General features: G+C 40.2%; 2 protein-coding genes across 3 annotated transcripts in view; both read right to left on the reverse strand.

Annotated features, from left to right (window-relative positions):
* Nucleotides 1–2,628: 2,628 nt before the first annotated feature.
* On the reverse strand, nucleotides 2,629–20,955 carry LOC103460396 (noelin-like). Of its 2 annotated transcripts, XM_008402553.3 has the most exons (6): nucleotides 20,760–20,955; nucleotides 18,382–18,531; nucleotides 12,937–13,092; nucleotides 11,317–11,536; nucleotides 5,037–5,143; nucleotides 2,629–4,630 (listed from the first exon to the last, which is right to left on the reverse strand). In XM_008402553.3, exons 1-6 carry the CDS (start codon nucleotides 20,826–20,828, stop codon nucleotides 3,968–3,970), a joined length of 1,365 nt encoding a protein of 454 aa, XP_008400775.1. In that variant the 5' UTR covers nucleotides 20,829–20,955; the 3' UTR covers nucleotides 2,629–3,967. The 2 variants fall into 2 exon arrangements, with proteins under 2 accessions (XP_008400775.1, XP_017158780.1); XM_017303291.2 differs by lacking the exons at nucleotides 18,382–18,531; nucleotides 20,760–20,955 and adding an exon at nucleotides 16,030–17,333.
* A 2,793-nt stretch (nucleotides 20,956–23,748) lies between these two features.
* pierce1 (piercer of microtubule wall 1) overlaps nucleotides 23,749–23,974 on the reverse strand; it is a 3,359-nt gene continuing 3,133 nt past the window's right edge. Inside the window, 1 exon segment of the mRNA XM_008402552.3 lies at nucleotides 23,749–23,974. This exon segment is cut by the window's right edge and continues 242 nt beyond it. The gene's annotated coding sequence lies outside the window, so the exon portion shown is untranslated.

Below are 23,974 nucleotides of genomic sequence, written 5' to 3' on the forward strand. Positions count from 1 at the left end.
GAGTCATGGTGCCGATTTTCTACATGTTTCCAAGTTCATTCTAAGTCATCCAGTTCAACAGCTGAGCTCATTCTGATCATAACAGTATATGGTTTGTTAAGGTTTGCAGCAAAAACAGTTGAACTACAAGCTACAATTTGAAGCCCCTCTATGCAATGCATTCTGGGAAATGCTGACAGACATTTTAAAGGCCATTTCTGATGTTCAGAATGGCATTTACACACATTTTTGGCAAATAGCAGAAGCTCAGAGATGACATTTGAATCTGTGCTGTGATTTCTGTATTAAAAATAGAGTTTGAATAAAAATCTAATCAAATAAAACATGGTTAAAAGAGTAGATGCTTAAAACTAAAGTCCAGTCTTCAGAGCAGCAAATCCTTCATCCAACAGAGGCTCAGAGATGACATTTTAAAAGTGAAGTGTGATTCATTTCCAAAATAGAGTTAAAAAACAAATAAAAATGGAATAAAATCTGACTAAGTTGAAGTAAGAGGCAGCTGAGGGTTAAAACCCAGCTCTATAGGACATTCCTAGCCAGACTGACAGAAAAATGAATGGGAATCTTTAGCTCGGACCACCAAATGTGGTGGGCAGATGCAGAGGGGTGGACGGAGCATAGAAAACCAAGTTTGGTAAAAAGAGCACGTATAATTTTGGAGTTGTTTTGAGTGAGCAATTCTTCAAATGAATGGAGGCCAATGGCAGCTGTGTCAAAGGAAGGAGCCACACTGACCAAACTTGGAGGCTATGTCAGGCCCCTTCCATATATTCTCTGTGCCAAGATTGTCCCCCCACCATTTTTTGGTTTATTTTATTTTCTCTAATGTGCAAGTGGGTTTCATCCTATATGCCTAACCCTCCACTAGATGGCAGCATAGGACTGTAATTGAAAATGGAGCTCTCCAAACAATCCAGATCAAAACCTAATCAAATTAAACAGACCGACAAATATTAATAATTTAAAAAAGACATTTATTTTACAACAAATTACAAATTTTATTATATTACAAAACTGCATGATATTAAGTAAACAACATATCAATGTATATATATTCAATCATGTCATTGTAATAGGCTGTAAGGCCAATAACAGCACATCTATTTGTAAAAGTATTTTTAATTTCTGTTTTAATTTATTTGTATATTATAGCTCCATGTTGTTTTATGATGCTATGCATGGGGCTGCCAGCAGGGGGAGTGCCTTAAAACCCTTTCACTCACCCCTCCGCCCTCTCTCTCCTCCAGCATGAACATGGAAAGCCTTCCAGGATGCATCTGTCTTTTTCTGTTTGTTTATAATCTTGATTGAGACACAAAATACATAATATTATAAAAACAGCATAGAGTGTGAGATAATGACCGCCAGGGGGCAACAAACATTGAGGCAGTACATCAGCCTAGTATTACATAAATACATTAAAGAGAACATAAAGTGAAAATTTTAATAGCTTTAGTATTGGTGGCATTTCAAATAGTTTTAATATATTGTTTGACCTCATTGCCAAAAATAGAAAGAAATGTTTTTTTATTAGTGTAACAGCATTTATGCTTGTGCCATTTGGCTAAATATATAATAAGATTAATAAAATAATGTTTTTTTAGCTGTTGGATAGTTAATGAAGCAAAACCGTACATGTTCAAACCAAATGGAGACATACGGTTTAATAGAATCTGAAATCACAATGAAAATACTTTTCCAAAATTGAACAGAGAAAAGGCCAAAATAAATCAAACATGTTCTGTGTTTCCTTCACAAAAGATAAAATAATATCCATGTTATTGTTAAAACGTTGTAGAAAAACTTTGGATGGGTAAATTCTGTGAATAATTTTAAAATACAATTCTTTTACTTTATTAGTTATATATTTGTTAAAGTCCAAATGCTTTTCCAGTTAAAGTTATGAATAAAGATGTTCCAATAAAATATCACATATGGAGTTAAAATGTTTCTCTGAAACAATGAGAATTTATTTTTAATATGTTTGTTGCTTTTACAGGTTGAGCAGAAACAGATTTGGAAAATGTAAAGTTTGGTTGGATAAAAATTAAACAGTCTTGGATTCTGTCCTATTAAACTTTTAAATAAAATAATTACTCCAGCATGTTGGGAACCAGGGTTTTTGTTTCTATGTGGGGGGGTTTCTGTCTGCCTGCTGCTTCCCCTTTTCAGCCACTAGAGGGCGACTGGAGGCTTCACCTGTGGAGAGCATCCCTGCTGACTCAGCCAGATCACCTGTGATCTATCAGCTAATGATCCTGGAGTATATGAGGAGCTGACTGCCAACACCTTGACGCCAGTCGGCTCGCTCCTCCTCATCTCCAACAAAGAACTTGTTCTATCAAGAACTCACTGGAACCTGAATCACTTCAAAAACTCCCACAATTTTTTCACCCAGCAAAGCTATTCTGAACATTTTTGCGAACCGGCAGTGGGAATAATCCTTCATCCATTTCGCTTGGTGGATCACTTGTTAGACCATGTGGAGCTTGTGAAGAACTTCACAGTTCTTGGTTCAGTTCCAGTCATTTTTTGCAGGTTCTTCCCTTCTTTCGTGGTAATCTTTACCCCCATATCATTTTGCAATAAAGGCCACAAATTCCAGAAACTCCTCAGTCCACACGTCTGCACAGTTCCCACTTTTATTTGCTTAATCTACACAAAACAGTGAAAATGTTCATGTCGATTCTTAACTGGTATTAATGGTTACACAAAATCTACACAAAACAATGGAATAAACAGTCAAAACTGCTGATCATATGTATAACTAATTGATCCATTTGGATTTCTTTACATGGCACCGAACACCAAAATGAACAAAATTATTTCACAAGCCAATAAATAAATGTAATTTTCTGAATCTATTAAAAATCTGCTTGTATGTAAAAAAACCCAGAGAAACACACCATAAAATATTATCATTTAAATAAATGTGGGTTTTTGTTATTCAGCAAAAAAAGGTTTATTTCAGTAGAAAGTATGTTTCACAAACTAAACATTTAGCACAGAAAGTCATACGAAAAGTTACAGACTTTAAAGTTCTGCTTTTCCTACAAAAAGTTCCAACAATACTTTTTTGCAAGAGAACAATAGCTATTGCTGTTTGATATGTTACATTAAAAAAATCATAAAATTCCATTTTGAATTGGAATCGTAAAGTTATACGAAAAAAATGCAAACAATCCCAAAACAATACATATATTTTATTCAAACACTTTGTTGTAATTTAGAAAGCAAATGACGTCGAGGTTAAAAGGAACCGTTTCAGGGGAATCAGTCCCTTTCCTAAAATCTGTAACAATAAAATAACATTGTAACATCTAAAAGTTAACAGTCCAGTACTTTGTTCCATATTTTCAGTACCAAGAAAATGTCTGGACTTGAGGAATTACAAAAACCAGGAAAACATGTTTCGTTTCTTAAACTAGAAACACTTTCATTACGTTTTGGTTCCTTACATTTTTTATAGCAGTCTTTGAGAATAGAAATGTTTTTAACAGCTTGATTAATGATTTCCAGCCCAGCTTTAATGTTTATATGACTAATGAATGAAAAGATAAAGGTCTTTGCAAAATTTACAACATGCATCTTAATACAATATTTGGTGTTGTGACAATTTTAAAAACGTATAAAATCAGAAATACTTTGAGTTCCATAGCTCTAAGTGCTGTTTCTATTTGTTCACGATTCACACGCCGACATCTTGTTGTAGTGCCTCATGCTAAGAAACGCCTCTAAAACTGTAGTACAGACGGGGGTAGAAGGAGGAACAGTCGTTTTCTGATTCTCTTCAGCTGTGATCTACAGTTTCAGTCAGTGACCCTGTTTGCCCTGGAAGCACATAAATGATCTGAATAATTGCTTTTGTCTTACAGGTGTCTTTGAGTCAGAAATTGTGAGAGGAAACGTAAAGTCTTATGTGAGAATCATATTATATTAAACTGTGACACAGAGGAACCATGTCTAGTTACTGTATTATGTGATAAAGAGTTACATTATACAGAACTTGGTGGCCGTTGTTCCAGGCATAAAGTGCTCTGTCTCTAGGATTGTAATCGAGCATGGACAAGTGGCTGTATTTGTTGGTGAGGGGAATGTCGATGTATTCATAGGTGGAGGAGTTGGTGGAGAAGGCGTAGTACACCTTAGTTCCTCCTGAGTAGCCATTGGTGACATACAACGTTCCGCAGATCATGAAGGCCTCACCGGCGCTTCGCTTTGGGTGGTTGGTGGTCCAACTGCGGATGATTTGAAGAGTGTTTGGATTTAATTTGCTCAGCACAATGTTGCCAGCATTTTGATTGGTTGCATAAACAGCCCAGAGCCCGCCCTCGTCCACCATGAGGTCGATATCAGAGTGCCCACCCCATGAGTAATGGTACATGTTGTTGTAACCAGCAAAGTCAAGCTGGCGGGAGCGGCTGATGAGTGACGTGCTAAAGTCAAATTTGATTATGGTGTGACTCTGGAACTTGTTATAGAAAATAGATCCATTATAAACAACTTGGCCAGTACCGGACCACGGATGAGGCAGGCGATGAGACGTGAAGTTATCTGTTGTCATGAAGTCATACATTGACTGGTACTCCCTGACAAAGCGGTTGTTGTGATAACCATCCATGTACCAAACCTGTGGGCAGAAAAAGCCATTTAACTGTTTAGATGATCTTTAATAGTGTCATTGATTATTGACCAGGGACACCAATTCTGGGTTTGGTTAAGAATCAACTTCAACATGAGTAAAATGCTTTGGTAGGTTGGATCACTGTGTGAACTTCATTTTTTACTCTCACCACATTTGCATTTATGCCAACTTTATTCAGTGTCTTTCAGATTAGCAACAGGAGATGAAATTAATACACTTTTCCAATGTATTGTGAACAATAAATTAGACATTAATTCTTCACAACTGGCCTTTGAGATAAAGCTAATTTAAAAATTCAACACTCCACATTTCCAAAGCTGAAAGATTCAAAGCAAGACAAACTGTCCTTTGTTGTTTTGGTGGTTTCTGTTGTGAAAGTTGTGACACTTACTCTGTTGTCTCCAACTGAAGCCAGCGGGTCGGTCATCCACGAGCCAAACCTGGACCCAGATGTTTTCATTGTAATAGGTTCTGATATTCCTGTAAGTTTCCCACAAGCTGTAAAAATACAGAACTACATTTAGACATGGCACAATAAAATGTGGAAGAGATAACATCAAGTAGAATGTTAACTTTAAAATGATCACATAGGTTTATTTACATTAGAGGGGTTTTGCTGCCACTCAATGAAATTAGTTGTAGTTTCGCATTACATTATTGCTTCATTTACATGTTCACCGTTTCTTTGCAATTATCTTTTAACCTTTAGTCCTGGTCTGACATTCTGGTTAAGATTTCAAAGATCTTTTGATCCGTCAGGTTGCCCTCAAGGTATTGAACCCCGGTGTCATTTTCGAACAGGACATTTACGTCCCATTTCCTTTTTTCTTTTCCAGAATATTGTCAGAATTAGCAATGTTCTGTCAGGAGTGATGCTGAAAAGGGAGTTAAGTTCTGTTTTTAAACCCAGACTATACACTTCAAGGATACAGTTTTCATCCAAGAATGACTTCAGTTGACAATGAACAATTTCTCCAAGATTTTAAAGAGAACAGGGAGCTTAGTGAGTGGCCTACAATGATCACACACTGTATGGAGCAGTCTACACTATGCTTCTTCATCAGTGGTGTCATGACAGCATGATTAAAGCTGCAGGTACAATCCCAATCTCCAAACTGGTATTTAGAATATCAAACACACACAATGCAAAGATATTGAAGGTCTTAAAAAAGATAAAGTGGGACTGGATCGATGGGAGATATTTCATCCAGAAAAGATGAACTAAGAGACTCAAAGAGGTCAAAGACAGTAGAGCATCCATGTAGTCAAAATGGGAAGGTCAGTGGGTCCAAAGGTGGGAAACATTAAGAAAAAAACTCAAAGATTCACACACCTCAGTCTTCAAGGCAGACTTTGGTTTAACATTTTCAGATCTTGCATAACATGACATGTCAGTCATTAACCAAGCAAAGAATGAACCTATGTGAAGAACCTCAAGGCTATTTGATCCCATTAGCAGGCACGTGCAGAGGGGGGGAGGGGGGGAGGGGGGGCTGGGGGGGCTTGAGCACCTGCCCCTTTTTGCCCCTTGCCCCCAAAGTGCCGTTTTGCTCAATTTTTATTTTATTTATTTTTTTGTATTACTACGTCCTAAGCATGTGCTACAATTCTTGGCTTTTTAGTTTCTTTTTTGTTTAACATAATAAGCCCTCCGATCACCTTGTGACCTTTGACCTTTTGCCCGTGACGCATGACCCAGTTGCCTCTCGCAGTGAGATGAGGCGGCTAACTGGAGCTCAACGTAGCGAACGTTCCAGATCACAGATCAGATTTTGGTGAATAAAGTGTAGTAGACTTGCTGCTTGTCAGATGACGGAAAACGTTGAAGTATCGTTTCTGCTTCAGCTCAGAGTCGCGGTTTAAGCAGAGAGGTAATGAAATACAACAGACACTGACAGGCCTCTGCGTCTGCCTTTCTCTGAAGAACTACTGAGGGGAGGAGAAACTGTTCTTATCTATCATTCACTATTTTTATCATACAGGCTGTTGTTGTTGTGCTATTAGCTAGCTGATAGCTAACGACTTTGCTAGTAAAGCTAGATAACTAAAAGCTTCTTCCCTGTATCTTTAATGATTTCAGTCATTCTTCAGTATTTATTATGCCATAAGGCTCATCGCCCGTCCAGAACCGATCATCTTCATAATGGATACATGTCAGATCTTCTAACTTCCTTTGCTACATGATGTACATTTCATTTATTCTGGCGTTAGGTAAATGTATCCTGAAGGAGAATAACACTTAAATAAAAGTCCAACAAGGATATTAATTTAGAATTAACAATAACTCACCCTGAATTACCATGATGGATATAATGAATGTAATAAAAGTTTATCATTAATGAAGGAAAAACTCAACCAGACTTTAAGTTTCTGGTTCTCAGAGTATGAAGTTAAATTTGTTTCCCAATTAATCAATGGAGAAAAAACCAAGCAAAACTTTGAGTCACAAACAAAAACTTAGAATATTAAGAAAATATTTCTGACAAGCGCAAATAAGTTTGTTTTGGAAAAAAGAAAATTCACTTCATGAGTCAAAAATGTGTGATTACATTTAAAAAAAAATTTTTTTTTAAGCAAAACTCAGTAGCTTTTCTCATGGTGACATTCATTAACAGTTACATTTTGCTTTTGTTTTTGTCTTTTTCCTGCAGTCCAGGTAAAGTTTGCTGCAGCTCTGCTGTCCTGACCGTCTTCATCTCCACTCAGCCAACAGGCAGATCTGCTATAGATTACAGTCACTGAACGGCTGCATTGAGCCCTAGTTTATACTTTAATAGTGTAATTATGTAAATATGTCTGCTGGTCCAGCTCTGAGTTTCATATCCTGATAAATTGCTGGTTTGAATATTGAAAAACTTTCCTTTAACAAAATGCAGAAAGAAATGAGTAATAAATATCTTACATAGTCATAGTTATGCTCTACATGTTCGTTAGCTTTGATTGTGTCACATTTAGTCATTTATGTTTATTAAACTGAAAGCTGTTTGTTCATATTCTGTCCGGTTGGATGGGCCCCTTTGGTTTGAGCTCCTGCCCTGCAGAGATGGTTTAAACTATGTGAGCTTAAACCATCTCACATAGCATCTACTACTATTTATGTTGTTGACAAAGATCTTTTATTTTGTTCTGCCCACATGACCAAAATCCACTACAGTGACTGTGTTCGTGTGTCTAAACTGAGTGAACGGGTCAGAAATGTCTCCAGAAGACAGAAGTTATTTTTGTGGTCCCAAAATGACAATGTTAGAAGAGAACTGTATGGAGGAACTTTTCTGCCATAATCTGAGAAAACACATTTTCACTTTGAAAGCAGGACTTCATGTCTTTCTTCTCAAAATGTGTAATGCTTGTACTCAAAAATTCTGCTTTCTTTCAAGTACTCGCTGTGCTTCTCAAACATTTGTCCTTGCGGTGACACCTTGTCTCTGATTGGCTCAATTCACTTGCAAACCTCTCGGCTGACTTACAAAACATGGATCCACAGAACCAACCGTGTCACAATCAGTGGTGAAAGTAGTTTTAAATTCTTGGGGTACTATGACAAAAGGTTTCTGTGTTGATTAAGTTTTTGCAACGCAATAAAAGCTGGTATCTCTTGAATTGCTACAAAATAAAGCTGTATTTCCTCCTTCAGCCCACTGGCTGCAATGTTGACACCTTGAGATGCCATGAGACCTAAATCCTGAACATCATGGCATGGAGAGCATCCCAGTTTTCCATGTCTGGCATATAACCATTCATTTTATCTTTTAAACTGGTTCTACTGGTCCTGTGTCCAGACAGAGGGATAATCAGTAGCCCAGCATCATGACCTGTTGGTTCTGAAGATCCTGCAGCTTCTCTTCCTAACATGGCGCCTCCTCACCCTGACTCTCATACTGACAGGAGGAACCACAGAGCTGTTAGGTTAAAGCTCATCTTCTGAAGTTGGGATGTTTTTCCTCCAACAGGTTCCAGAGGAATCACCTCAAACCAGATGTTGGACTGGATTTTATCTCATTTGTGAATGTTAGAGCCTCATTTTCAACAGTGGAGCTTTAAAGGTTGAAAAAGGTTATTATTGTGGAGAAAATCTCATCAACATCAATATTTCCACTAAATAAGAGGCGAAAAACAAAGTTGTTTATAAAGGAAAATCCTCTCAGACTCTGAGCTCAAAGCACCAAACTATTTATATTAGACAATTAATTTAATTTCACATAATTATGGCGGTAGAAGCCATTAGTTTGTTAAATACTTAAACATATTTACCGTGTTTGATGTTTGTTGTGAATGACGTATAATCACAAAGATCAAGAACGTTTATTGGACGTTCAGAAACTACAGCGGCTGTGATGAGTCACAGCAAAGGTAAAACAACCTGAACAGGTGATCAGCTCTAAACCAATCGCACCTTTTTACTCTCTGTCTGTCATTGAAGCACAGCCGTTGCCATGGCAACCTCCTGCGCTCCACAAGCCGACCAGAGATTACGTTAAAAATAAAACATTCAGTCCGTTATGATATCAGGTTTTCAGGCTTGATATTTATGTTGCATCATTAATAACCTCATGAACACAGAGATGGTTGGTTAGTTCATTTTAATCTCCTGATCTGTTATTTTAATAATGGAACCGAAACGCACAGAATTGCGCAACACCTTGTTGAAACAATAATCACTGAGATTATTATTGTTGTTGGGTCATTAATTTGAACACGTTTTGTGGATTTTTTGTTGTTCTTTAATAAAGTTTTGAACGTTTTAAGCCAATCAGAGGATCTGCTGCTCTCAGCCAATCAGAGGAGGTCGTGCTGCTCTCAGCCAATCAGAGGAGGTCGTGCTGGTCTCAGCCAATCAGAGGAGGTCGTGCTGGTCTCAGCCAATCAGAGGAGGACATGCTGCTCTCAGCCTCCTGGTTCAGTTTGTCACCTGATGCTGAGATCGACTCAAAACCTTCCGCTATCGACGTGTCGCACCGCTGCTCTAGCAAAGATCAGTTCAGAAACAATATGAAATGGGAAAAAAGTTATTTATTAACTGATTAAGTCGTGTTTTAGATTGTTCTTGGCTGATTAGTGGTGAACTCAGAGCTGCCCAGTGAACCCGTTGATTCTTTACAGCAGACAGCCGCTCCTCTCTTGCAGGTACTGCGTACCCCCGCTAAATCTTTTAGGGGCAGCAGCACCCTGCCGTACCCCCTTACTTTCACCCCTGGTTACAATGTAGTCACGACATGATATCATTATATATATGTAGCCATATCTCTATACATTATTATGTTAAGTTGTAACACGGTTAGTTCTGTGGATCCATTTTCTTTGTTTGGGTGAAAAAAGCTCCTGCCTAAGATCTGTTAGCCATCGGTAGCTGTTAGCCATCGGTAGCTGTTAGCCACCGGTAGCTGTTAGCCATCGGTAGCTGTTAGCCATCGGTAGCTGTTAGCCACCGGTAGCTGTTAGCCACCGGTAGCTGTTAGCCACCGGTAGCTGTTAGCCATCGGTAGCTGTTAGCCACCGGTAGCTGTTAGCCACCGGTAGCTGTTAGCCATCGGTAGCTGTTAGCCACCGGTAGCTGTTAGCCATCGGTAGCTGTTAGCCACCGGTAGCTGTTAGCCATCGGTAGCTGTTAGCCACTGGTAGCTGTGCTGGCAGATGTTTATTGTAACAAGGAGCAGAGAGCTGAGGTTGAATTCCCTAAGCCCAAATGTTTGTGAATGAAAAGAGATTCATGACAAAACTAAAGTGATAAAGTGAAAAGGGTAGATCTAAAGTGAATATCTAAATAGTTACATCAATTATTCAGTTTTAGTCATAAAAATATAGATATATAAAATACTGATATGGTCACTGCCACAAGCCACTCGAATGCAAGTCTCAGCCACATCCTGAACGCTGAACGCCAACAGCTCTGCTGGTCATTATAAAGTCACACAACTTTTAAAAGATCCAAGTGTGATTAAATAAAACTGCCTAACCAGAGACCAAGACTTTGTGAGAGGTGAAATAAAGTCCAAAACCAAAATTAATTGGTTTTCAGATCCTCACATTACGAGACATCCCACCTGCGCTAGTTCATTAGCCAGCTAATCTCCAGACTGAACCTATATTCACACAGCAGGTCTTAATGATCAATTCAGATTTGTTCATGTTGCTAATTAAACCTGATCTGCGGGAACATTTTACATCCCCACAACATTGCTGAGACGCAGCAGTGCTGGATTTATGAAAATAATTATGGATGGAGAGTTTTGTTACTGGGAGCCAACAAAAGATCACAGCACAAAGGATGTTAATAAAAACTAATTGTTTTTACAATCACTTGTAACATGATGTGCTTTACTGAGAAATCTTTCATAAATATAGAATCATAATTTTCAGTCAGTGTTAACATCCTGATTTACCACATCTGGCCTTTTCTGAACGTCTCACATCATTTCAAAGCATCTGCCATCTGAAAGGTCATGTGGCATTTGATTTATTTTTACTTATGTTATTAGATGCACATATTGGAAGTTTCACAGGTTGGATGTTTTGTCCCGTTTCCCCGCTGAGTGAATGTAACCCAGTTAGTTGAACTACTGCCTGAACATTTAGGGAAACTCACACCTACAGACCCGCAGCTTCTTTCCAAACAGTCTTGAGACCAAGTTTCACAACACTAGTGAGCTGAGAGTTCCTGTTAGTCTACACACCAAGCCTCTGCATGCAGGCGCGCAGACGGTTCTCCAGGTCCATGACCCGGCTGTGGACCTCCTGGTAGTCCAGTCCTCCCAGTTGTTCCTGCAGCGATCCCAGCAGTTCCGTCACATTGGCTGCTTCCTCTTTAAACTGTCGGACCAGCAGAGCATCTGCCTTGTAGGCTTCCAGAACCGGGATGAGAGGACGCAGCTCCTCCATCTTGGCTTTAATGGACTGAGACAGAAAAATAAAAGGAACTTTTTAAAGTATTTTCATAATTAATGAATTTGATCAAAGTTGCATAAGAACTCTGTGGCATTGGACCTATATGTACTTATGATATCGATCGGTTGATCAGTAGAAGGATCATCAGTCGATGTCGCCTTCAGACCGTAGGCGGAATATATTTTTCTATTTTAATAATTTTACTGTGAGACTAATGAAATAATTTACAATCGTCTCTTCATCCGATGCGACTCCTGCGTGAAGCTTTGGGGCATCTGGTGCTAGAGGTTTTATTTTTATCACACCGTCTGGTTCTGGTTCTGGTTCTGCTCTGCACCAGAACCAAACGAGGAGAAGCAGCTTTCAGCTTCTATGCACCACAGATCTGGACCAAACTTCCAGAAAAGTGTAAAACAGCTGAAACCCTGAGCTCCTTTACATCCAGACTAAACCTGATTGGTTGATCAGAAACGTGATCAGTTATGGATTGAATGACGTTTTGATTGTTGATTCTCTGCTGCAGGACTTTGTGATTAAAGCTGTTTGAAACGCCGTGATGCTGAAATGCACAGACACAAGCTGATTGGTTGATATATAAAAACTGATTTTAGGAAAACTCTGCCTTTAATGCTCACCAGTAATTTGTCTTATACTGCATATCTCAGAGCTGATGATCTTACTGTGAATACATTTATTAATAATAGTCATTTTTTAGTAATAATAATCTAATAATTTAGCGACTCGTCTGTATTAACACACATCTCATTCACTAACATTAATTTGGTAGAATAACTCATTTTGTCACTGTGAAAGTTGTAGTACACTGATTAGCAGCATGCTAGCTAATGCTCAAAAAGTGAGATTGATGCAGGTAACCATGGCAACCAGTGGCCTCCACGGCTCTTTCCGCAGTCAAGTTGCGCAGATCTGCTGTTTACAAACCAATAACAGATTGATAAATACTTTATTTATCCCAAAGAGGGAAATTTACATATTTAATAGCACCAACAGTCATGCAGTGAATAGTAAAAAGACTAAAATAAAATAGACACAAACATAAAAACCACAAAGTACCGTGCTACACATATATATGCACCGCATACGGTGTCAGAGAGAATAAGACGAGCAATTCCTCTGGGATAGCGTTAGCATTAGCATTAGCGTTAGCATTAGCGTTAGCAATAGTGTGTGCTGCTGCTTCTCTGGTCGTCCCGGCTGAATTATCACGTCTGATTCAGATGATTGATTAAAAGATTCAGTGAAGTCCTGGTGAAACCATGCAGTTCAGATCAGCTTGATTGAATTGATCAAAATGTTAACATTTGATTAAATGATACAAGCCATCAATTAATTGCTGTGATTTCAAACTTAAAGCCTCTTCAGTCATTGACAAGCTGCTGTGTTGGTACCTTGTACTGCCTGGCAATGTTGCTCTCATGACCCTCCTCAACTTGTTTGAATTTGTTCTCAAGACTTTTCAGCTGCACCTCCATCTTCTCCACAAACTGCATGTCCCTCTGCGTCCGTTGGTCCAGAACCTCAATGGACTGACTCATGTTTTGAACCTGCATAGAATAAAATCAATACATGGTATTTTACTGCAGACAGAAACCATCAGTGTAATCGCATACAAAACTGCATTTTAATTCTAGTTTTATGATTAATGTCAAAGTCTGTGGTCTTCATTTCACCATTAATGCTTCTTTCCACTGCGTTTGATTTCTTATTTGAGTTTTTTTCCTTTAGCCGTCAGTAGCTCTGACTGAATATCAGATAAAGATATTTACTCAGATAAACATCTTTATCTGAGTAAATATCAGATATTGAAAATGTATCAAATACATTTTCTCTCAGCTTCTCATTATGGAAATAAGTCAGGAAAACAACTGCAGAACATGATCCGTGTTTGGATGCACAGCTCTCCGTCTCTCGGCTAATCAAAGCAATTCAAGGTGCATTTTCTGACATCTGTGTACCGTTTTTATCTTTTAGGTCAGTGGAGCCCAAAGTGGGAGTTCTGGCATCCTGCATGTCTTAGTTCTCCCTGGTTTAACGTTCCTGGATCCAATGATGCTCATTAGTAGAACGTCGACCTGCTGAGGAGGAAGTTTCTGCCACCAGGGAGAAACTAAAACATGCAGGGGGCCAGAACTCCAGGTCCCACTTGGTCTCCTCTGTTTTGGGTCATTCTGTGTTGTGGGAACCCAAAATGCATAATTCATAGGGACTTAACTTGAAACGCAAGGATCCGTCAGGGAAACGACGATGCATAAATACACACAGGGTGACAAACAGCTGGAAGGAGAAGGATGACATACGAAGGCTAAACAGTCAAATACAAACAAGAAAACTTCAGCTCCAAAATGAAAGCAATGGATGGGTTAGAGAAAGATCAACACCGTGATAATTCTGGGTTTAGACTATGAATGTCAGGGTTTTGTTCAGATGTCTGACTCATAAATGCTCTCAGGAGAATAATTAGATGTAAAAGGGTTATTGAACAGAATGATTCTTGATCCTGGACGCTGGAGACATGGGACTGGAAGTTCACTGGGAAGGAGGCGAGTGGGAATGAGAGAACGTCGAGTCTAGAAGAGCGTAGATCTACTGCAGTAGATGGACAGATGGCTGAGTGGAGGGTTAGACGACACGACGTCTCCTGGGGCCAGGATGGTGGAAACGTTGCAGGTGTAACCTGGTTGTAATTCTCTTTTGTTATAATTACACAAAATGTCTTTGTGATTATTTGTCTTCTTTATCTTACTGAAACACGTCTGTCACTGTTTTAAACGTGTTACTTTAAGATCGGAAGCCCCTCCCTTTTATTTCTTCTTCTGTGGTATTGTCTGTAAATTGTTTGCACCCCTTAGCAAAACAGAGCAACATGATGTCATTATAATATTAACTTAATTTATTAAAGCTGTTTTTTGAGCAAATGACAGATAACATTTTTTAGTTCATAATGGTTTGGAAATATACAATTTGGGCTAATTATGCTTTAATCGATCTGCTGTTGCAGCAGCAGTTTTATGATCGGCTCTAATTCCTCAATAAAAGATGTTTGCTTGGCGTGAGGACCAGCATATTATCCAGGTTATCCAGCAGAGCAGCAGTGAATCTGTGATCCATCTCTTTGGTCTGCAGCTCCTGATACTCTGAAGTCTGGATGGACTCGGTTTGATCTGAACAGATGAAATGAGGACGACCTGATGGAGCCGAGCCTGGGTTTTCCTCTGATCCCGACTCCTGAGTCCTGGTTTGGTGAAACAAAGTTAAGTTGGGTTCAAAAGACCTCACATGATTTGATAAAAATGTTATTGTGACATATTGCATATTCTACTACGTTCTAGTATTTTTTGAAGTATGACTTGAGTGTGAAGTCGTCACAGTTTTAATGTAACAGCAGATATCACCAGCGAGCAAAGAGGTAACAGGTAACGAACCTTGGCTTGGAAAGCTTCATCTAGCCGTCGCTGGCTAAACGTCCACAGAGATTTCAGAGAAGGTGCTCAAGTCCAGCGCTGCTGACCTTCACCCTTTAGATGCATCCTTCCTCCAACAGACCGGGATCAAACGGCTGAATTCCCTCATCAGCAGCCATTCAGCTCTGAACAGACCTGGTAACGACACTTTCATTTGATTCAGGTGTGTTGGAGCAGGGAAGCCTCTGAAAGCTGCAGGGTGGACGCTCTGGAGGACTTTAGCATCCTGCACCAGAGAAACATGGGGCGACGGTTTCACCACCTGTGAGGAGGGACTGATGAGCTGAGAACCAGCCCTATGGTGCCCTCTGGTGGACATCCAGATCAAATTTATATCCCATTCTGGGTGACTGGAGATCTTCTGGAGACAGTCAGGAGGCTAATACAGTTCCACCAGATGGTGGAGGTCCAGAGGGAAGTTGGTCCCCGAGTCAGGAATCTTAGAAGCAAATGGATGAAGAGAAGCCATAGATGGGTCCTAAAAGAAGCTGCAGGCGTTGGACCTCACAGAGCCCAGAGAGAACCAGTGAGTCAGCTGTCTGTCACTGGGAAAAACTCCTGGTTGATCAGCAGGAAGCCACATCCTGCACAGAGGAGGAAGCAGAAACCCTCAACACACTCATCAGTGCCTGAATGATGAGAGTGTCTTGACTCTTTCATCAAGACAGAGAGAGCAGCCACTGTAATCTTGAAGACAGTTTTCCATACTCATATTTTGAAAATGGTGAAAAATGTACTTGTCCCTTTAGTTCCATGCTGCAGCTTTAAAACCTGAATCATTCAAGTGGATTTGTTGTAAAGCAGCTGAATCTCTGCGACCCTTTATTGTTGGGATCACATTAAAATTCAGACCTGACAGTTTCAACTTAATCATCACGATGTTTTCCTTTAGATTTATAATGCACTTTAAAAACAACTGCACAGGTACACTAAAGTGCAAAAATAAATAAAAGATCAACAGAAAAGTCAATGAAGTCAAACAAAGGTTGCCTAATGATGGGGTTTTAGACGAGATCTGACCTTACAGATGGTGGAAGATGGTTCCCAGGAACCGGGAGTGGAGTAGCTCCTGGGAACCATCAAGAGCTCTGGGTCTGCAGGATAACGAGGTGTCAGATCATTGAGCCTTAAATAAAATATTAGAAACAATTCTAAAAGGATCAGCAGCTTGTGAATGGAATACAAAACCAGGTTGATGTGTTCATACCGTCTTGTCTCAAAGACAAAAATCCCACTGCAGGATCATCTTAGACTGGTAGCCTTTGAACAATCATGGACCGGCGGCGGCGCGACGCTGAAATGCAGCACATGCCTCAAAGTGACCATCACAGGGTCGAGTCCCGGCCTGTTGACCTTTGCCACATGTCTTCCCACTCTCACGCCCACTTTCCTGTCTGATCACTAGTAAAGAAGGAGTCTTGAGCGTGTCAGCGAGCGCTCATTCAGTTTCCGTATAACAAGGGCGTAGATCCATCTCATTATTGGGGGGAACCAGAAACGGGGGGTCAGCAAAGTTACAGTGAAATGTAACGTAAAATGTGGTTTAAACTGTTTTAAGGACCAAAACTGACTAGTGATGCACATCAAACGTGTTTCTCTCAGTAAGCAGCCTGTTGAGAAATAAAACTCAAATTTAAATGTTGCTTCTATTCGATCTTTGTTCTAATGATCTAATCGCTGCTACACCTTTACAACATTTAAGGTTCTAAATAAAAAAGCGTTAATGAATAACTGCTCTTAGTAAACATTGATTTACTGAAATAAATAAATACAAGTTATGGCCCATTTAAATTATAACTTAAGTTGCTTTATTTTTAACCCTTTTTTTAATTATGACATTTCCTGGATGACTGAGAACAAATAAGTAGATAGAAATTAATATCTGGGAGGATCATAACACTTATGATCTGGGAGGGTTTATATAGAAAAATATTTTATTTTGTGCTTTTAAAGGCTCTACGTTGACGACAGTGAGAAATAAAGAGAATTCAGTTTTTTCTATCCGTTTTCAGCTCCCACTCTGAGCTCCTCCCGTTTCAAACTCTTCTAATTAACTAGAAGTTAAATATCAAGGAGATGTTTGACAAAAAAGCTTCAGTCTATGAAAGCAGTGCAGCAGTTTTTCTAACGAGGCAGATTATCAGGATTCAGCCAAAGTAATAAGATAATAAACTGCATTCTGATCTTTACTGATTATGTGTTTCTTCCTATTGAGCAGTGAAGGTAAATAAAAGGTGTTTCATGTCTTTTGCTTTAAGAATTCACTTACTGTAGGGTTTTTATTAGTGCTGTAGAGCCACAGCTAGCAGCTAGCAGCTAACAGCTAGCAGCCAGCAGCTAACAGCTAGCAGCTAACAGCTAGCAGCTAGCAGCCAGCAGCTAACAGCTAGCAGCTAACAGCTAGCAGCTAACAGTTAGCAGCTAACAGCTAACAGCTAGCAGCTAACAGCTAGCAGCCAGCAGCTAACAGCTAGCAGCTAACAGTTAGCAGCTAACAGCTAGCAGCTAACAGCTAACAGCTAGCTCCTCTTCAGCGGCTCTAACGGAACCGGTACCTTCAGCTGCTGCTCCTCCTTCAAGTTGGACTGAACCATTGTTCTAACAATAGTGGGGGGGACCTAAAAATTGATTCTTTTTTTCTGAGATAAATGGCAGATCTTTTGCCTTTTCATGTTGATGTTATTTAAATGCAAACATTTCTTCAATGATTTTATTTTTTGGGGGGACAATTCTAGACTTTTCCAAGATTTGGGGGGTCCGGACCCCCCCCCCCCCCCCCTGATCCCCGGGATTTACGCCTATGCATATAATGATGCAGTTTAATACACATTCATGTTGTTCTATAGAGAAAAGAAAAACAGCATAAAAACTGAGATGAATTGCATCAAACAAGTGAAAGTCCATCAGCAGCACCATAGATTTTTGTCCAACTTGTTTGTTTCCACTTGTCCTAATTGGACCTGCTGCTTGGAGAACCTTCAGAAAATCCACCAAGTCCAGTGACTGAATTTATTTGAATTTCCATATTGAAGAGGATTCTGTGATTTGGGTTTTAATGCTTTTAGTTTCAAATATTACATCATGGAAGACAGCAATTTATTCATCACATGGGAAACTCAAGTATCCTGTAGCATCTATAAAGGTCAAATGATCAAGTGACCAAAATGATGGCCACTGTGCAAAAAGTGTCCTTGTCAGTGGAGACATACAGGGTAAGTGGCTCCATGGGAACAAACACACTGAATCCTGTCGTGTGGAAAAAAGGCCCATTATTAGCATCAAGCTAATCCAACATCTGTTAACATCTGTAACGCTGTGAGCAGCTGATTTTAGTGATAACATGTAAGGAAGCTTCATTTTCAGTGGTTTTACCTTCTCCAGCAGTTGTCTGAGTTGTTTGGTTCGAGCGTCTCTGGAGCACACCGTCTGCTGTGGAGCCACCACCGTGCAAACACATCTTCCTTCAGAGTCCTGAGCCGAGCTGTAGACCTGCCATCCCTCCTCCGGGGGCGAAGGACCCGCCTGAACAGAACAACCAGCGTCAGGGAACGCTGCCCCGGTCGCTCATCTCCCTTTTTCATTCACATTCAGACTGAAGCTGAACTAAAATAAATTAGTACTACAGAAATTAATTTTCAACAACGCATAAAATCCTTAATAAATTAAGGGAGCGTAAGTTGGAAACTGGTACATAAGACTTAACTGCTGAGTTGAATAAACTGGAAACAGCTTCTGTAAATCAGGACGATGTGAAACGTGGGTTTCCTCCAACCAGCAGATGATCTCAGATGGAAGCCAGGAAAGTTTAAAACGGAAAAGAAGAAGCGACAGATCGACAGGGTGCTGTGGTGGAGCAGGGCTTGGCCACGGCCCACATGGGGAGGCCTTGGTCCTCTGCCCAGCTGTCACAGGTTCGAGTCCCAGCCTGGTGGACTTTGCCTTGAGTCTTCCCTCTCTCTCTCTCTTTGCCTACTTTCCTGTCCTTTCACTTTCAAATAAAGGCCATGAGAGCCAAAACAAAAACTTTTTAAAAAGTTGGTAACATTGAGATTGTCTGGAGCAGCGAAACCAGCAGAAATCCAACAAACTGGAAACGGGTCGTCACCCGATCAGGGCAAAGGCTCAGAGGCAGACAGAACCTCCTGAGCTACCAAGGTTCTCCACCAAGGACGCATCTAGTCCTTCACTATTGTATTTTTTATGTTACGTATAACACATTTGTTAAAATTAATTCTCTAGTTTGTTTTCTTACAGTCTAAAAAAGAACAACTTAAACTATATTAAAGCACAAGACAACGACTCCAGGAAAGAGACATGCAACTGTGGTCTGGATCCGTTGTTCATTTAGGCAACATTTACTCAGCAAGACCCAAATCTGCTTTACTGCCCAAACTCAACCCAGATCCAATTTGAACGGCTGATTCAAATCTTTTCATCCAATAAAATGCGATCAGTTCCCCTCCATAAACTGTCTGGACGTCCTCAAACGTCTGCAGGGTGAACGTCGCATTTATCCGACACGCATCTGCAGCAGAAGAATCCAGACGGAATCTAAACGTCTGAAAATGATAATGAACCGATCTGTCGGTTCTTCAGTCCCAGTCAGTGAACGCATCACATCCCAACCACACCAGTTCTGGCTGGACTCCACATCCGAACAGAACCGGATCAGAAGCTGCATCCAGAGACGGCGGCCATCTTTACTGCCGTAAACAGAGCGATGCTGGGGGCCTGAGGCCCCGGCGGCGCTGATCATGTTGCCAATCTAACTGAAATTTGATTGTACATGAAAACATGCCACGTCTCCGTCCTAATAGGTGAATATCATCAACATCCACAGAATCATGTTTACATTTGAAATTATTTATTGAACCAGGAAAATGTCCAGAAGTTTCTGGACCCTCTGGGTCTAAAGGGGAGCCACGTTTAGGTTTGACCCTGTGGGACAAAATGATAAAAATATCTTCCAAATCCCTCTTCTAGAAATGTGCTGCCCTCTGCTGGCTGGACTGTTTAACTGCGTGAAATGGATCAGAACATATTTGATCAGAAGAATCAATAATCAAACAAAATTATGTCTAACAGAGAAATATCTTAAAGAACCAATGAAATAAAGACATTTTCTGGATTTCTGAGCCGTTCAGCTTCTGGGTTTTTATTTCTTTACTTGCCCATCATCGTTGGTTTCTCTTAATTTGGATCTTTTATAGTTTTGCAGATGAAGCAGCTCAGTTGGCTGGAAAACGGACGGATGTGTTAGAGAAGTGTTAAAACTCACACTGAGGAGGATAAAATTAGAAACGGAAGATTTACTGTTTAGCATTTTGATCCAATAAAATGTAGTTTTTGATGCAGCAGATTAATTTTCAGTTTGTCAGTTAGAGTTTAAATGTTTCAGCTTTTCTTTACAACCTGCTGAATGTTTTTATTTCTTCAGTAATGGAGGAATGCCAGTGTTTCTCAATCATTTGATTTTCTGGTTTTATCCTTTAATTATTAGTAATTGGAACAAAACTTAATTTTATTAACATATTTCTAACTCAGACTGTTTTGGGTTCCTGATTTTTGAGGTTCCATTAAATGGGATCAAAGCTAGAAAAACATATTTAATATAAAAAAAATGTTGATCTTGTCTGTGATCATATCTGTATTTTCTCTGAGAACTACAAACAAGAACAATTTCATGTTGAGAAAATCTGGGAGGTAAAAGAGCAAATCAAACATGAAGAGAATCATTTCAGTTCTGTTACCAGAGTGAAGCGAGAGCCGATCAGCAGCAGCTGCAGAAAAACATTCAGCAGATTCTCCTCTGACTCCATCGCCGCTTCCCAAAATCATCGATCAGCTCCGATCCGCCCAGAGCCGGTTCCGCTCACCAGTCCACCCAGTATCCTGCGATGATGCAACGGCTGAAAGCAGCAGAGAAACCAGAAGCCCCAGTGTAGAGAGGGGGAGGGGCTATCTGAGGAAGAGGAGGAAGAGGAGGAAGAGGAGCTGCCTGGTTCTTTCAGTTTTTCCTCTTAAATGTGAATTTTTGAACCTTTCCACTGATATTCAGAATTAAAATAATAAAATCCATAAACCAAATAAAGATGGAAAGTTTAGTGATCAACTGGCTTTAACTGATTATCTCCAGATTATTGATTATTAGACCAGTGGAGCCCAGTCGGTCCTGGAGTTTCTGCATGTTTTAGTTTTACACACCAGGATCAAATGATGCTGATTAGAGAACATGGACCTGCTGATCAGGACGTTTCTACCAGAGAACTGAAACTTTGGACACCGGTGTCAAACTCCAGTCCTGCTACCTTCAGATGTTCCTGCTGCTGAACCACCTGGACAGAACAATCGGGTCATTAAGGTTCTGGAGTCCTGATCCAGACCAGGAGGAGGAAATGAAGCCGTTTCATTCCAGTGTTTTCTGGCTCATCTAAAGCCTGCAGGACAGCAGAGGGCTGGAGTTTGAAACCCTGATTTAGACTAAACTATCAGGAAGTTAAAATCCTTCCTCTGATCCAAACCAGACATCAGATTCTGCTGTTCAGATTCCCTGATAATCCAGATTATAATCTCACACAGGAAACCTCAATAATCAGATCCATCAGAGACCTGACCGGTTCTGATGAGTCCAGAGGTTCCTACAGTCTGGTACCACAGAGCTGGTTCTGCAGGCAGAATGGGAGGGTTAGAATCAGGCAGTGAAGGAAACCATTCACTCCGTGTCGGATCGATTCTTCTCTCTTTACTGTGGAAGATGGTGGCTTACAGCGCAGACACCGTCCAGTTAGCGCTTAGCATCGAGCTATGGCTCTACAAACGTTACAACCTAAAACATCAACATGCCTCCAGGAAGTCATTTGTTCTATGCTTTGCTTCATACAAGCGGTCTGGACTTCCTGCTGAGAAACAGTCTGGTTTCTCTAATGAAGACGGATAATCTCGGCAGCCATCTTGTTAGTCGCTGCTTCCACCCTCAGAGCTGCTTGGTCTGTTTCAGGATTCAGCTTTAAATCGGTCCAAAGTGAATAAACGCAGCAGCCAGTTCATGACAGGATGAGGATTGGAAATAATATTTTATATTATTTTGCTGCAGAGAAACACTTGAACTGTTTGAAACAAACGTTTTCACTGCAGCTTCTGCTGACTTCAGAACAAACCGAGCTAAAAATCCGGCAGCAGCAGAAGAAGAGGAGCAGAGATCGTCTTTAAATAAATCATGTTCCTCTACGGGTTGTCATGGAAACAACATCTCCATCTGCAGCAGGCGCAGCATGGGAGTGTGCGTCAGATGGTTGTCAGCAAGATTCACACACACACTGAGTGTGTTGGACAGAGACCAACATTTCAGCCAGAGAAGAAGAAACAAGCTGTTCCCCATAAAATGAAAAAATGAAACTAAAATTAGTTCATTTCAGGTTTTTTATGACCAACTGATGAAAAACAGCTGAAACTCCATTACAAACATTTTATCCTGGAACAGCATGAAAAAGCCTAAGTGAATCTGAAATCAACGTTTTCATCTTTGTCATTAGTTCTGTTTTCTAGAGAATCTGAACTAATTCCTGCTTTAAAGCTCCAGGTGAAAACGAGATGTTTATGTTTCTGATCTCTGAAGTAACATTTGAATGTTGTTGCATAAAACATTTTTTCTTGTTTTTATTTTCTGGTGTCTCCTCTTCACATGCTTCGATGTAAAACATGTTGACTGCTGAGTGATTCTGCAGATGAATCGCTGTAGGTAAAGTTCACTCAGATTCAACATGGCGTTGATCCAAAAATGGCTGACTTGATGTTGGGTAGGAACCGAGGCTGCAAAAGACTTTGGTAGATTTTGCTTAGATACAGATGTGTAACAAATGATCGTCTTTCAAAGAATAGCTTTTGGCTGAATTTTTAAAGGGGCGCTGTGGAGGAATTAGGCCACGCCCACCAAAGGGTGGACAACGATCCGTAATGGGTTTGGTGCAGGTCGGCTGAAAGATGGTAGTTACAGCCAAACTTATGACAATGGCGTTGATGAGAACAGGCGTTTCTATGTTTTTTCAGAATGTAACAGTACAACTGAAGTACTCAGCAGATGGCAGCACAACAAGCTGCCCCCTAACAACCATTGAACAAATTACTGTTTCATATTTCAATAACTTGGCCGCCACGACCCTCCACTGAAAACTCTTGGTGCTTTAAAGAAAGTGAGACCAAATTGTTATCTGTCATCTGAAGATCACCTTGATTATGTCAAGGGAGCCTGAGATGCAGCTATCCAAGAAAAAATAGTCCCTTCCTGTTCTGAGGGGGCGGGGCTTATATGACGTCAGACTATGATGACATTGAATCATCAGGCATCCCAACAGGATCACTCACGCCAAGTTTGGTGCCAATTGACCTTTTTATGTGAAAGTTATAACCTTTGGCGAGGAAGCCAAGTTCGCCGCTCTGCCACGCCCCCTGAACATGTCCGAAAAGTAATTTTTTAAAATAACTTTTAAAGCCCTAAATAAACTCCCTAGGAGTTTTTTTAAATTCAAGGTGTAAACATGAAAAAATGCCAAAATTTTCCCTTTGACTCAAAATGGCCGCCTCCCCATGCATTTTAGGTGGGACCTCAAAGGGACAGTTTTTTCTGGGTTTGAGGGGTTCAGATCTCCACGACCTCAGATTTGTCCATCTCACGCTGTGGAGCAGTTTGGCCACGCCCACTTGGGATTTAACTGAAATATGAACATTTCTGGCACAGGAACATTTTGGTTAAAGTTTGTTGAGTTTTTTTTAATATGTTAAGGCATCCAGAAATAATATGAGATCTTGTGATGAAGACTTTCGCAGAGCGTTAGTTACACAACATGAGAAAGGTATAAATTATTCAGGCTTGTAGGATTAAACAGACTTTAAAAATGGATAAATGACGTAAGCATCAGGATGACACGGTTCCACCTGAGTCAGTCAGTAGAGCTTTAAACAATGCCGC

The sequence above is a fragment of the Poecilia reticulata genome, chromosome 9 (genome assembly GCF_904066995.2).
Source record: "Poecilia reticulata chromosome 9, P_reticulata-male-v2, whole genome shotgun sequence".
NCBI classification, from domain to species: Eukaryota; Metazoa; Chordata; class Actinopteri; order Cyprinodontiformes; family Poeciliidae; genus Poecilia; species Poecilia reticulata.

Bases quoted from the DNA above. Each gene is read 5' to 3' on its own strand.
- LOC103460396 (XM_008402553.3), bottom strand. From the start codon at position 20,828: ATGGAGTCAGAGGAGAATCTGCTGAATGTTTTTCTGCAGCTGCTGCTG. The intron at 18,532-20,759 runs GTAACAGAACTG...TGTTCTGTTCAG, and splicing joins TCGGCTCTCGCTTCACTCTG to GCGGGTCCTTCGCCCCCGGA. The intron at 11,537-12,936 runs GTACCAACACAG...TTTCTGTCTCAG, and splicing joins ACATTGCCAGGCAGTACAAG to TCCATTAAAGCCAAGATGGA.